Below are 13,046 nucleotides of genomic sequence, written 5' to 3' on the forward strand. Positions count from 1 at the left end.
ATTTTACACCGGGGGAAACTGAGGCCCGGGAGGGGACTCGGGGTACCCACCGCGGGGCCGGGTGCTCCGGGCCGGGCCGCGGAGGAGCCGCCGAGGACGAAGGACCGGGACCAGGACCGGGGAGCCCGGAACGACCGCGCTGCCGCCTCCGCGCGCCCGCAGCCAGCCCGGGAGCGAGCCCGGCGCGTGCACGCCACCTCTGTGCGCGTGCTCGTAAGAGGGCGACGACCGTTGGAAGGCGGGAGGGACCGTTGGGCCCCGAGGGGGGAGGGGCAGGCAGCTTCCAGCCCGCCCCTCCCCCCGAGGAGGTGAGCCTGTCGGAGGAGGCGGGAGGGCTCCCGAGTCCGGGCTCCCAGCAGGGGGCCCTGGAGCAGGCCCCTCCCCCTCCCGGGCCTCAGTTTCCCCATCGGTACAAGGAGGGGCTGGGCCCTAACACCAAGCTTCCCACTCAGAGGCCTCCAAGGCACTGTCAGAGGCCTACCTGGAAAGGGCTGCGGGTCCTGGGCACCCTTGGGCAGCCTGGGCACCCTTGGGCAGCCAGGGCTCGCCAGCCCCCCTGGCCTTGTGACGGACGAGGGCCCCGTGCCAGGACTGGGGAGACCAAGGCGAAGTCCAGGCCGGCGCCAGGAAGAGTGGCCAGTCCTGGGGGAGAAGGGGCAGCCCACCGGGCATGGACGGTCCACGGCCCAAGGACCCGTGTCTGGACCAGCTCTCGAAGGGCGGTAGATGCCAAGCAAAGGCATTGGCATTTGATTCTAGAGGTGGCGAGAAGTGGCTGGCACATCGTGGGCAGGGAGGTGACTGAGCTGTAGGAATCCACAGTCTAGGTTGGGTGGGAGGTGAATGAAGGCTTATGTGCATGGACAGAAGGGACCTCCCAGGGACAATCCATGAGACTTGGAAACCCATTGGGGACGTGGCAGCTAAGGAAGCTCTGGAGAGAGAGAAGAAAGAAGGAGGCAGGACAGGGACTGAAGAGGAGCACAGAACCGTAGAGTCCAGCAGGTGAGGGCCATGGATAGTGTCAAAGGCTACCAAGAGGTCCAGAAGGGGGAGAGTTGAGAGAAAGACCCCCAGATTTGGGCAGTTAAAAGATCTTTGGAGAAGAGATGAGAAAAGCCCTCTTGATGAAGTCCAAGGAGGATTAGTCATCTCCCAAGTGTCAGAGCTGGGATTTGAACTCAGCTCCTCTGACTCCAAATGCAGCCCTCTTTCCTAGTACCGCAGCAAACTCCTACACACCATGGCTTCCATCTACCTTTCCAGAATGTCTTCATTATTTCCCTTAGTGCACAAAGTCAGCCTAATAGCTGTTCCTCAGATTTGCTCTTTGGGACCAAGACTGGGCATTGCAGTTGCTGTGGAGTCAGCAGCCCTTTAGGGTTTTCAGGAACACAATTGTAGGCATGTAGTAGGATGATTGTGCAATGTGTTGTACAGGTATTGTACCCCTGGTTCTGTTCTTTTCAAACCAGTTCATAGAATTCTTCTCATGTTTTTCTGAAACAAGTTTTTGTTTCCTTTCAAATGTACTGCAATTTTCCATGACATCCATAATATGGTAAACAACATAATGGATCTCGAGCCAAATTTTGGCTCGAATAGATAGAATGGTGGACCTGGAATCAGAAGGATCTGAGTTCAAATCCAGCCTCAGACACTTCCTAGCAGTGTGATCCTGGGGAAGTTATTTAACCCTCATTGGGAAAAGGAGCTGGAGAAGGCAAATGGCAAACCACTCCAGTATCTTTGCCAAGAAAACCCCAGATGGAGTCACGAAGAAACAGACACAACTGAAATGACTGATCAACAACAAATTTGGAGCCAAAAGTCCTAGGTTCAAATTCCTGCTCTTTGACTTGTCCTTGGTCAATAATGTCCATTTCTAGTCAGCTGGACAAGATGACGGCTAAGTTATATCAATGGTACATCTATAATCCTATGACCACAATTTGTTCAATTGTTTCCCTATTTGTTTAGGATGTTCTGCTACCACAGAAAGTGCTGTTGTGGAGTATCCTGTATGGAGGGGTATTCACTTTCTGTCACTGATCTCCTTGGAGTTCATGGTCACTAGCGGTACTTTTCAGGAGCATTTTCCCTACTTCAGTTTTGATTCTTGTTATAACCTGAGTATGGTGGAGATTGCCAGGAAGTCTGAGCCTGGGACTCGTGGGATGATGTCATGTTTGGAAACCACGTCACTCCCCTGGGAAAACGCGCCAAACAAATAGTACTATTGAAGACTGAGGTTAATTTCTTTATTAATGAGAGTCTACATTCATGTAGCATTTCCAAGATTTACATCCCAAAGAGCATATTCTATTTACATGCAGTGGACATTCCAAGATAGCAATGAATACAAACCATCTCTCCATTAAGAATCTGGATCTCTTCTAAATAAAAATTAAATACATAACACTCTTACTGCCCCTTTCAACATGTACAATAAAAACTGACTGTGCCAATTATACTGACATTCTTTTAAAGTTGCATTGATAACTGCTCCGATGAACTACAATTACATTTGAAACATTTAAAACCTGAGAGTCAAGCCCAAACACCATCTTTAATAATAAAATCTCATCTACAAGCCAATACAAATTGAAGTCCTATTCTAACGCAGATTGGTCAGTGGTCAATATAAATAGTGCATGATTTCTGCAGCCCAGAAGGAACGGCTGCAGGGTTCTTAGAGTGGTCTCATTTAATGTGCCACTGGTCCCCTGCAGTATAGGCTTTTTCCCATGATTTTTTTTGTCCAGACACTAAACCCAATTCTTTTATTTTTACTTTAAAAAAAATTTCTTTAGCCCACTTGAGTGGGATGCCTGTAGTACAATATATACATATGCAAAATCCGCACTGCTCTTCAATAGGTGCCTTTCGTGGGCTCCAGATGCTTAGCCCTTTCTGTGTATCACTGGAGTGCAAACCTCTCCACGGAGGTGAACCCAAGCAGGGCCAGGTGATGAGATACCAAATTAAACACACCATTGGAAGAAAACGAACCCTGTCAGTGCAGCCTAATGGTAGTGGTCATCGAGTTTCACGAGCCTTTAACTCTCATAAAGACCAGAGGGGATTCAGTGCCTTTCAAACAAAAACCAGTCAGCCCCTTCCTCATGAAGTCAGCTCTATCCCAGCATTCACAGGGTTCTAGGTCCTTTTAAAACCATAGTCATCTAGCACCCTGCCCTGGTACTGTCTTCCTTTGGGAATGAGACAGATTGGCATTTTTTCTTCTGTTCCATGGTTCTCTCTCTCTCTCTCTCCCTCCCTCTTCACCCCTCTCCCTCTTCCCCCACCCCCCCCTTTCCCTGCCCCTCCCTTCTCTCTCTTCTTATCATTTAAGGTCCAAAAAATGATCCTGCTGGGATGAAGAGGCTCCACTCTCAATCATTTGGAAGCCCTGTTCTCTGCTTTTCTTCCTTCCCTTCCCATCATCCTCTCTCTTACATCAGCCACCATGTTACATTTGCTCCTACAGAGTAGCGCCTGGCTGCTCTGCTTCTCTAGCTAATGCCACACTCCCATCTTGGGGAGGAGGGGATCCTGAACAGGGAAAGCTGATGTGGCCTCTCTCCCTGCCACACAGAAGCTGGACTCTGTGCGAGGAGAAAACCAGACACATGTGCCTGCCTGTAAAGGGTGGCTCATTCCAGGACTGACCCCAAGTGGGGAAAAAACAAAAAGATGAGAAAATGGAATTTGTAATCCCACAATTCAGCAATAGACTTTACAGTTATAATACAATCTATGTAAGACTTTTCTTGTGTTTAGGGCCTTCCATTGTTAAGGCACTGGGGTTATAAATACACTCAAAGTTTATTCCCATATCAATAAAACTAGAGATGAAGCAAATAGGGGGCGGCTATTCTCTTGGGCAGTGTAAGTAACCGAGCTATCGACTGTGACAAAAGCTTGCTCCAAAGAGCTGCCCCATTCTTGATTAGTGCATGAAATGGATCTGTCCATTGGTTACACTTCCAATCTACACAATTTCAAAAATCTATAATGCATATATAATTGTTCTGATAACAGGAGTTAAATGCCCGTAAGTACCAGATATACAGTCACAGTTGAGGAAACATATTTCTGCTCCCAACATATATATTACATCAAAATTCCTCTACTTACATTAATTTGACAATACCTCAATCCCTTCATTTATTAAATTTAAACAGGACAAAGACTTTAGGGGGAAGATCAAGCATTCACATCATTAGAACATTCCTGGAAGTAGCAAAATTACACTTCTTCATATAATATACTCTGCTCTCCCTCCCTCTTCTTTTTCTGAAAAACAACAACAACAACAAAAAACCTAAGAACAAAATCCTCTCTGGAAAAGAGCAACTTCTGACCTTGGACTACAAAAGGGAATTCAATGTCTATCCTTATTTGGTTTCTCAGAAGAGTTCCATTTCCTCCATGATGGGCACAACTGGAATTACTTTTTGGCGTTCAGATGTAATCCAAACAGGGTGATGATGTCGATCATGGCTTGCCTCAGGTGAGCTCCAAACCGATGAGAATCCTTGAATGTTAATGGAGAACAAAACAGAAGGTGAAAACTTGCCACATCAATGGTTTCCCAAAATTGACATTATTCTGAAATCCTTGGAATTAGGCGCCACCCACTCATTCAACCTCCAAAATCAAGTAGTCAGAGAAATGACAGCTTAGAGGCGGTAGCCGGCTATTTGATACTCCCCCGCCATGCCCAAATCCCCCGTGCAAAGGTATATATATTCTTCTCTCTTTACAAGCAAGGCAAAGTCTGAAACAGTGACCCTTGAAAGGTTCCATCAAAGGTGAGTCCCTTCTTAACAATGGCAGGGGCTGCTGGTGCCTGAGGCTGCCCACACTGAACTGGGACTCTCCCCTCTAGCCCATTCTCCAGGTCTTGGGGAAATCTTTATCCCAGCTGGGTCATCATCTACAAATAGCCTTTTGGCAGTGGCCCTCAGGGACCCTGACTTCTAAGCATGCTAATTCTCTAGTGCTTGTAGCTAAGAGAAATGGATTATTTTGAGTACAGAATATCCCACATCTTCATCTTAGACTCCGTCAAATGGGACTTGGTTGCTAAAGGGCCCAAAAGAATCTCATCCATTTTTGAGGTGGTTTCCAACTTGGAGACATTCCCACAACATGAATCCCAAGGTTGGCATGTTAGTGTAGACCCACTCTAAAGTTTTGCTACCAATAATGATTGAATCAATTACTGAAGGCAAAGGCTCCCTTCTTTTTGTCTTTGCAGCCCTTCATGCAGATTAGGAGTTTAATAAATGCACAGTTCACTAGCAACAGGATATAATTTAAGTAAGATATCAGACATGTAAGAAAAGGCACACTTAAAAATAAAGACAAGAAGGCAGCATGTGTCACAGCAAAGAGAGGGACCATCTTCACACTTACAGTCTCAGGGCTGGAGAACTTGGAGGACACATGGAAATTGATGAGGTTCTCCCCTACTAAAATATAGGATACCCCATAACCGTCATCAGCAACCTAAAGGAAAGAGGCACAAAATCAGGAATCTGCTTAAAGATGGTGAAGTAAATAGATCTGGGTGTGGGCGCGTGTGTGTGTGTGTGTGTGTGGGGGGGGTAAGTGGTATCTGAAAAACAAGATCACTCAGCAACAAAGGCATTACATGCTATCGGTGTATCTGACTCTCCTTCAGAATACTTGGCACATTTTACCAGGTGGTGGAGTGCATAGAGCCCTGGTCCTGAAGTCAGGAGGATTGGAGTTCAGATTCAGCCTCAGACACTTACTAGGTGTGGGACCCTGAGCAAATCACTTAATCCTGTTTGCCTCAGTTTCCTCATCAGTAAAATGAGCTGGAGAAGGAGATGGCAAACCCCTCTAGCATCTCTGGAGAAAGAAAATCCTAAATGGGGTCATAAAGAATCAGACATGACTGAATAGCAACAAAATATTTCACTTACCGGTCCAAAGCCGCCTCCACTGGACACATATTCTGGATTCCTGTCTAGATCAAAGAGTTCTACCTGCTGTTGAGGTGTCTGACTAGTTGACAATCTCCATGGATCAGATAAAACCTTTAGAGCAGAGGTTGGGTAGAATTTAGGGATGTACAATGACACTTCCCTCCACCTCTACCTAGTATAATACATGGAGAACTTTGGGGGTAGGGGCAGAGCCAAACTGGGGGGAGGGGAGTGACGATTAAAAGGTAGAGGAGTGAAAAGGTCCCTGACAGCTCTGTTCTGTCTCTTGGCCTTCTTCTAGACACAGAGGGCTAACACTGCCCCCAGGAAATGCTCATCTTCACGTAACAGAACTGTATGACAGTCTCATGATGCTCTCAGCTGTGATGTTCTCCCACCCCCACCCCAAGGACTGTGTGTGATATAAGACTGAAAGAAGACCTCAGTGATCACTGTCTGCCTTCCCCCCTTCCCACCCCATTTCTAACTGATGAGAAAAAGTGGGGTCCTTAGAGGGGAAGGGATTTGCCAGAAATCACATAGGCCGTAAACAAAAGACAGGACATGGATCCAGTCCCCGGGACAACTGAGGCAGGCCAGTATAACTGTAAGCTCTCTGTAGCAGTGTTGGAGAACTGGGTGAGAACGGACTGGATGCCACATAAAGCATTTATTTTGAGGATATTGACAAAAATCTGAATCCTACAAGAATATAAACTTGGAGACATCCTAGAGGTTCCTGACCTCATCTATTCTCTGAAGATTCTACCCAGGAAAGTTTAATCACCTTTCTGTTGGAACCGATCAGCACAGCAGAATTTTGTTACCCCACACAAATGTAACTAGGCATTCACTCTTGTATTTTGTCAGAACAGGCACCTTTCTGATCACTTACAAGGAACTTTAATACACTAGAATTCTGGGTCATATTTTTTATTTTTAAGATCCCTAATCCTAAATTCTGGCCTTTTCATGTTAGAATAAAACTCTTGGAGGGGAGTTTTTGTTTTTGCCTCTGTACCCCAGGTGCTTAGCACAGAGCCTAGCTACCTTCTGGCATTTAATAAATGCTTGTCCATCAACCTTTTGGATGCCAAAGGTGGGGTTTGGTTTAGCTGAGCTAGATAAGTCAAATAGCTCTGCCAAAATGACTTACTTCCTTCAGGAAAGGAGAATCAACAGCCAGATATTTGGAGACCACATAAAGGCAAAAAAGGTGGCGGTCAATGCCAGCGCCAGTCATAGCAAGACGGTACATGTGTTGGTGTTTAGCAGCTGCAATTTTGAATAACTTGAGTTTTTTTTCAACCTAAATTACAAAGAGAAAGAGGAAAAAAACCATGATGCGTGTGTGGTTGTTTCAAACTACAGTGTGTAAACTGTCTTCTAAGGCTGCTGGACAAGTTAGCGAGCAGGTTCCAAAATAATGGGCCCCCATTGGTGATCGATGGACTGACGTAGTAGAGATCGTCCCATGGAAATGAGGTGATTATTTGTTCCCATTGCCTATTTTGTTAGAACAAATACTGAGATTTTAAGAAATATGAATTGTTATGATGTACTCAGCCCTCTGCAAAAGCCCTGCTGCTGATGTCTCATTGGGCTGTAGAGGTGACCAGACTTGGAAAGCACTTCAGCAACAGAGCATATGGTGAAATTGAAAACTGGAGCAATTTCCTGCATGAGGCCAAGGATGCCCTGTCACCTGAGGGAGGCAGAGGGTGGGGTAATTCCTCACACAGAAAACTGGCTTGGCTGGTCCCAGAAGAAGGAGTGGAGAGTTTTTAACTGAGTCAGCAGAGGAAGCCCCAGTGTTCACCAAAGTATGCTCCCCATGGCTCCATCTTTATGAGACAAGACACCAAACAGTCCATGGTCCAGGTGTCCTCCTTCTTCTCCTTCTGATGGAGGCCTTCTCAAGGCTCACCTCTATTCTTACCCTAACCATGGAGAGGGCCAGCTAAGCCTTTGTATGGCCACACTGATCATTAAGGTGCTAGTAGAATTATATAGTAAATAATTCTTTGGAAAACAGCCCTGCATATTAGACCTGTATCCTCTTTCACAAAATTACTTGGGATATATTTTATATTTGAGAAGCAGTGTGGTATAGTGGATAGTGAGGGGGCCTTAATGTAGGAAGTTCTGGCAGACACTAGCTATACAACCTTGGGCTAACCCCATGCCCTCCTGGTGCCCTAGGCACCTTGTTAGGACAGTTTCAGAGAAGGTGCCAACCTCCATAAGCAGAGAGAGTTTCCCTGAACCAGGAAAGCACTGGTCCAATTCCTATCTCCTCTAGTCAGCATTTCCCTCCATGTGTCCAATGGAATGGAAGGTCTGTGAGGACAAGGGCTCTTTTATATTTGTCCATATATCCCCAGGGCCCAGCATGGGCCTGGCACACAATAATCCATTCAGATGATTGAATTCCCTAGTTTCTCAGCACCATCCACCCACACTCATCTTTGCCACAGGCTAGAAGTAAACTTCCAAGGCTGGTTTAGCCAATAATGGAATATTTCTAATTAAAATGCTGTTTTTAGTTATGTTTATATTCAATTAAAAACAAAATTTGTTGGAACACAGACATACATAGAAATCATTGGACTGAAAGGAACTTTAAGAAATGTCCTGTCCATTGGCTAAGCAGGTCATTGACCAAGACCCACACGAGTGATGACTCCTTCTCTGACTTGTGGAAATGCTTTGTGAAAGGAGTGGCACCATCTCGCTGGGCATCCTCAGTGTGCAGGTGCCACTGCAGGTCTAATCTGACTTGACATGCCAGTTAGCCCTAATGCCATTCCCTTCTCTTCAGGGATTGCCCTCAAACACTTCTCCCATTCTCCAGAGGCACATCACCCCACACGCCTCTTTCACTTGTACTGGTCCAGCTTGGACGCCTTCAGCTTCAAGAGGCAGAGGTAGGCCATCACAGTTTAGAGCATCAAAATGGAACTGACGAAGGACGACATGTTTGTGGCACCCCCTTCTATCCATACTACTTGTGCTGCAAGGAAGTATGGGAGCAGATGGCTGAGAACCTTGGAGGGAATAAGTCATGGGTGAACTGAAGGGAAGTGCCTAGGAGCATGGTCAGGCATTCTGTCCACTCACCGGCTGTGTGGGGTCCACCATGGTAAGTACAAAGTTGCAAGACTCTGCAGTACAGGAACGGACGGTCTCTGTTCGTCCTTCTCGGAAGAGGCGGGTCATGGAAGCCTCATATGTTAAGCAAAATTTGCTCTTGTCCTAGCAAGGAAAAGACACCCCACATATGAATACCACTTCATTTGCAATAATAATTCTTTTTAGAAAGGGTAGCGATGAACCCTAAGCTTTTTCACCTATGGGCTTAGAACATCCATCTAATGTGAATGTATTACACGTGTGTGCATGTGTGTTCTTCCCTGGGCTCGGTGAGCTCAGCCTTTGGAGGCCCAGGGTTTCCAGGAAGGCCTTTCCTGACTGAACACACTGACCAGTGCTTGTGTGGGAGCGAGAAGGGGTAGGGAAGGGAGATCTCCTATATATATGAATGCATGAAAAGATGGGGAGGATCCTTAGCATGCAAACCTATGGTGGCCCAAGGAGGGATAGAAGACAGACACATACATTCATCACTGTCCCTTTCCTGATAGCAGATTACACCTATGTGGCACACATGGTTTCCTTACAACTCTGTATGGAAGTTCCAGAGAGAAAATATTCTTTGCTTTATTTGGGCCTGGGACTTAACTGACAGAGGGGACCCTGGGAGAAGTCCCTCTGCCCCTGCTGATCAGCAGATGTTCTGAGACAAAGAGGCCCAGAGAGCTTTTGGGCCACCAAGAAGGCTTGTCACATGACTAGAGAAGTGTGTATTGGAATGAGGACATGCGCCCCAGTCTTCCGACTTCGAGGCCAGAACCAAGTCAGCTCAGGGTTTTCTTGCCTAGTGTTTTAGAGCAATGATCCCTCTACTGAGTGACAAGAGGGCATAAGTGAGCATGGGACCCCTGGTTTCCCAACAAGCTCCAGATGGCATGGCTAGAGTGCTCGAATAAAGGGCACCCATGCCTCCAACGAAGTGAGGCTAGTTTAGACTTGAGAGGGTCAAGGGGGCAGAAGGGAAAAGGGAGGCTGTCCCAGTAAGAGTCACTACTTCAGGTGTGGAAAACTCCTGCTTTGGGGGCCAGGAGGAAACAATCCTCATGCCTTACCCTTCATCAGGCCAATATGGACAACTTTGTCCGAGAACCTAGACCCCTCTGCAGAGATCTCCTGGGCAGAGGATGCTTGGACCCCAGGCTGAAAGGCAGGAGCACTTAAGTGGGGGGTAAGAGGCTGGAGACCTCATCTCAGGTCCTCTGACCAGCTTTGAAGGATGCATTGGAGCCTTGGATGTCCCTTACATGCCTCCCAGGGAGTGGAATGGGCAAGCAGACACCAACATTCGTCATCCCAGTTGGCAAAGGATGACCCAAAGGTTGTGGAGGAAGAAGGCTGGCACCACTTTCCAGGGGCTTTTAACGGGATACAAGGGCTCTCAAATGTTTCTATGCTCCATTCACCAAGGCTAATCTCACTCTCCTATGGTGGGAAGCACCCTAAAACCAGTGTCGATGTGCAGTAAACCATGGCCAGTCTCCCTAGAACGTCAGAGACCTTCTCCCAGGCCTGGGGGTGATGGGACAGCCTGCTGGAGAGTGAGCCCCTTTCCAAATTCCAGGGCTTCATGAGCTACCAGGATGGATTTTCACTGGGGTGGGGGGAAAGTGGGGAGGAGACCTAAGGGAGTCCTGGCATAGGGAGGCTGATCAGATTTCTGGTCTTAAACCTCCAGCTATCATCACAATCAAACCTGCCCAATGGGTCCATCACAGGGAAAACCAACTTAAAAGAGGATTCTTTTACCACCCCCTCCCCATGAACTGAGCTTGTTGGGGTGGGGGAGGTGGAGGGTGTACCCTCCCCAGGGACCCAGTGACTTGGGTGTCAGGGGAGGATCAGGAAGGGGGCTCAGTGCCATATCCAAAGGCCTTTCTAAAATCATCACCATCAAGAATGTCATTCTACAAACCACCGGAGTAAGGAGGGAAAAGGAGCATCTGGAGTGGGGCCTGAGAAGCCAAACTGAACACTTGGGCAGCTTTAAAACGTAACTTGGAAACAAAAGATGCCAGCATTTTCACAGGCCAGATTTTCAGTGCAGAGCCCAGATGCAGACACAAACCAGACTTGCCATGCATTCAAATCCAGTCTGAAAAAGGATGATCTAAAACCCTGCTTGCTTGGACCTGGGAGCACGGACTGCAGATTAGTAAACAGACGCCATTGAAGCTGAGGCTGCGCCAAAGGGCTGACTCACGTTACTGCTTAAGCTGCTGCCTGACCTGATGTGCCCAGACCTCACTGCGGGCACCGAGCAGAGAGGCAACCACGGGCAGGCAGCCCGGCATCACCAACTTCTACCGAGGTGCACCAAAGCAAACAGCCTCCTGGCCCGAATCCATGGAGACCTGGAAATCTGAGGCCCGAGCACAGGCCACAAACCATCAGCCACCTGCAGATTCTCCCTGGGACAGGCAGGGTCTGCTGAAGAGAATCACAGGTCTGGTTCTAGCCTCAGCCAAAGAAAACATATCCAACAGTGATGGTAGACTCAATTATAAACAATGGTGGACTCTCGGGACAGGATAGGACCTTGGAGGCAGGAGTCCAACCAGTCTGGGGGACTCCATCACCTCCCAAGGGAACCCACTCTGCCCGGGCATGGCTCTTACTCCCAGGATGTTCTCTTGACATCCAACTCCTGCCCACTGTCCCTGGCTCCTCCATCTGGGACCAGGCAGCACAAAGCTAGTCCTTCTCACGTGTGAGAGCTCTTCAAAGTCATGTGTTGATAGGCAACCCAGGGATATGGACTTTTAAAAACCATCCACAGGCCAATTTTCATACAAACATTTCTCAGGATAGAAATGTAAACTATTTTGAAATGGGAAATTTAAGAAGTAATTCTTCAATGAAAACACAGGTATTATCCTGAGCAAATAGACCCTAATTGTTGCCCCTAGAGGATGGCAAAGAGGGAACCACAAGATGAGTATGGCTGGCCCAGTCAGCCCCCTTCACAAGAAGTCTTATACCCATTTACTAAAGTGGCCAGCTTGCTCATCAGGGCACTGCTTCTTGGGATGTGCACATTTAGAGAGGATAAGCCTTTCTTCCCCAGAGAAAAGAAATGTTATCGATGGGCATAGTGATACATGCTTGTAGGCCCAGCTACTGGGAAGGGGGAGGCTAGTGGCTTGGTTGAGCTCAGGAGCTAGGGCTTGAGCTGGTCAGGGTGTGCAGTCTGGCACCAGCGCAGTGAGCCCATGGATGCAGAGGGCCACCTGGCTGCCCTGGGAGGAAATGAAACAGGAAGCTTCTGTGCTGATCAGTAGTGGGACTGGGCCTGTGAGAGACCTCTGTGCTTCCAGACTGGATGAGATGGATGGATGGATAGAAGGTAGGAAGAAAGGTAGGAAGGGAGGGAGGAAGGGAGGGAGGCCCCTAAGTCCAGTAAAATTGTCTCAAATGAGGGCTAGCTTTGCTCATGTGTCTCCCAGGCTCTTCTCCTGAGCTCAGGTCTGCCTAAAAGGAAAACCAGGAGAGGTCCCAGTTTCTATCACTCCCTACCCTGTCTATTTGTCTGTCTGTCTGTCTCTCTCATGTGCACCCTCCCCCCTGCCATCACCCATTTCGTAGCTCAACATGGGTAAGTTCAAACAGAGGAGTATATGCCAAGGTCTACGGACTCTGCCCTCACCCAACACTCGCATCCCACCTGGAGTGTTTCTTCCCTGTTACATCACTGTCCCAGCCTGGGATGAGGAACAGGAGGGAGCAGGGCTCTGGGTCTCACCTTGTAATGGGCCAACTGCAGGGCCAGCTGTACGAAGGCATCTGGGCTGGTTCTACTTTTCTTGATTAACCCTTTACCAAAAGTGTCAAATGGAAAGGAGTGAAAATCCACATCATTGGCCAGGGTGGAGGCGAGGCTCAGCGATCTCTCAATGATATCTTGACACTAAGAGAAAGAGGTTAAGATACCTT

The 13,046-nt window shown here is 47.8% G+C and overlaps 2 protein-coding genes and 1 long non-coding RNA gene across 6 annotated transcripts in view; 1 reads left to right on the top strand and 2 right to left on the bottom strand.

The window, feature by feature from the left end:
• Positions 1-407, bottom strand: part of TESMIN (testis expressed metallothionein like protein) — a 45,709-nt gene extending 45,302 nt beyond the window's left edge. For both annotated transcript variants that reach the window (XM_072639384.1, XM_072639383.1), the window contains exon 1: positions 51-407. In XM_072639384.1, coding sequence (XP_072495485.1) covers positions 51-407 — 357 coding nt within the window. The remainder of the gene's footprint in view (positions 1-50) is intronic.
• On the top strand, positions 387-3,148 carry LOC140524682 (uncharacterized). Its single transcript, XR_011973797.1, has 2 exons — positions 387-1,005; positions 1,981-3,148. It is a non-coding gene; the product is annotated as an uncharacterized lncRNA (long non-coding RNA).
• The window catches only part of CPT1A (carnitine palmitoyltransferase 1A), a 77,012-nt gene continuing 66,213 nt past the window's right edge, over positions 2,248-13,046 (bottom strand). For all 3 annotated transcript variants that reach the window (XM_072639381.1, XM_072639380.1, XM_072639382.1), the window contains exons 14-19: positions 12,856-13,020; positions 9,084-9,218; positions 7,120-7,272; positions 5,961-6,074; positions 5,425-5,517; positions 2,248-4,540 (exon numbers count right to left, since the gene is read on the bottom strand). In XM_072639381.1, the coding sequence (XP_072495482.1) occupies positions 4,454-4,540; positions 5,425-5,517; positions 5,961-6,074; positions 7,120-7,272; positions 9,084-9,218; positions 12,856-13,020 (747 nt within the window). In that variant the 3' untranslated portion in view covers positions 2,248-4,453. The remainder of the gene's footprint in view (positions 4,541-5,424; positions 5,518-5,960; positions 6,075-7,119; positions 7,273-9,083; positions 9,219-12,855; positions 13,021-13,046) is intronic.

Source organism: Notamacropus eugenii, chromosome 2, assembly GCF_028372415.1.
Source record: "Notamacropus eugenii isolate mMacEug1 chromosome 2, mMacEug1.pri_v2, whole genome shotgun sequence".
NCBI lineage: Eukaryota > Metazoa > Chordata > Mammalia > Diprotodontia > Macropodidae > Notamacropus > Notamacropus eugenii.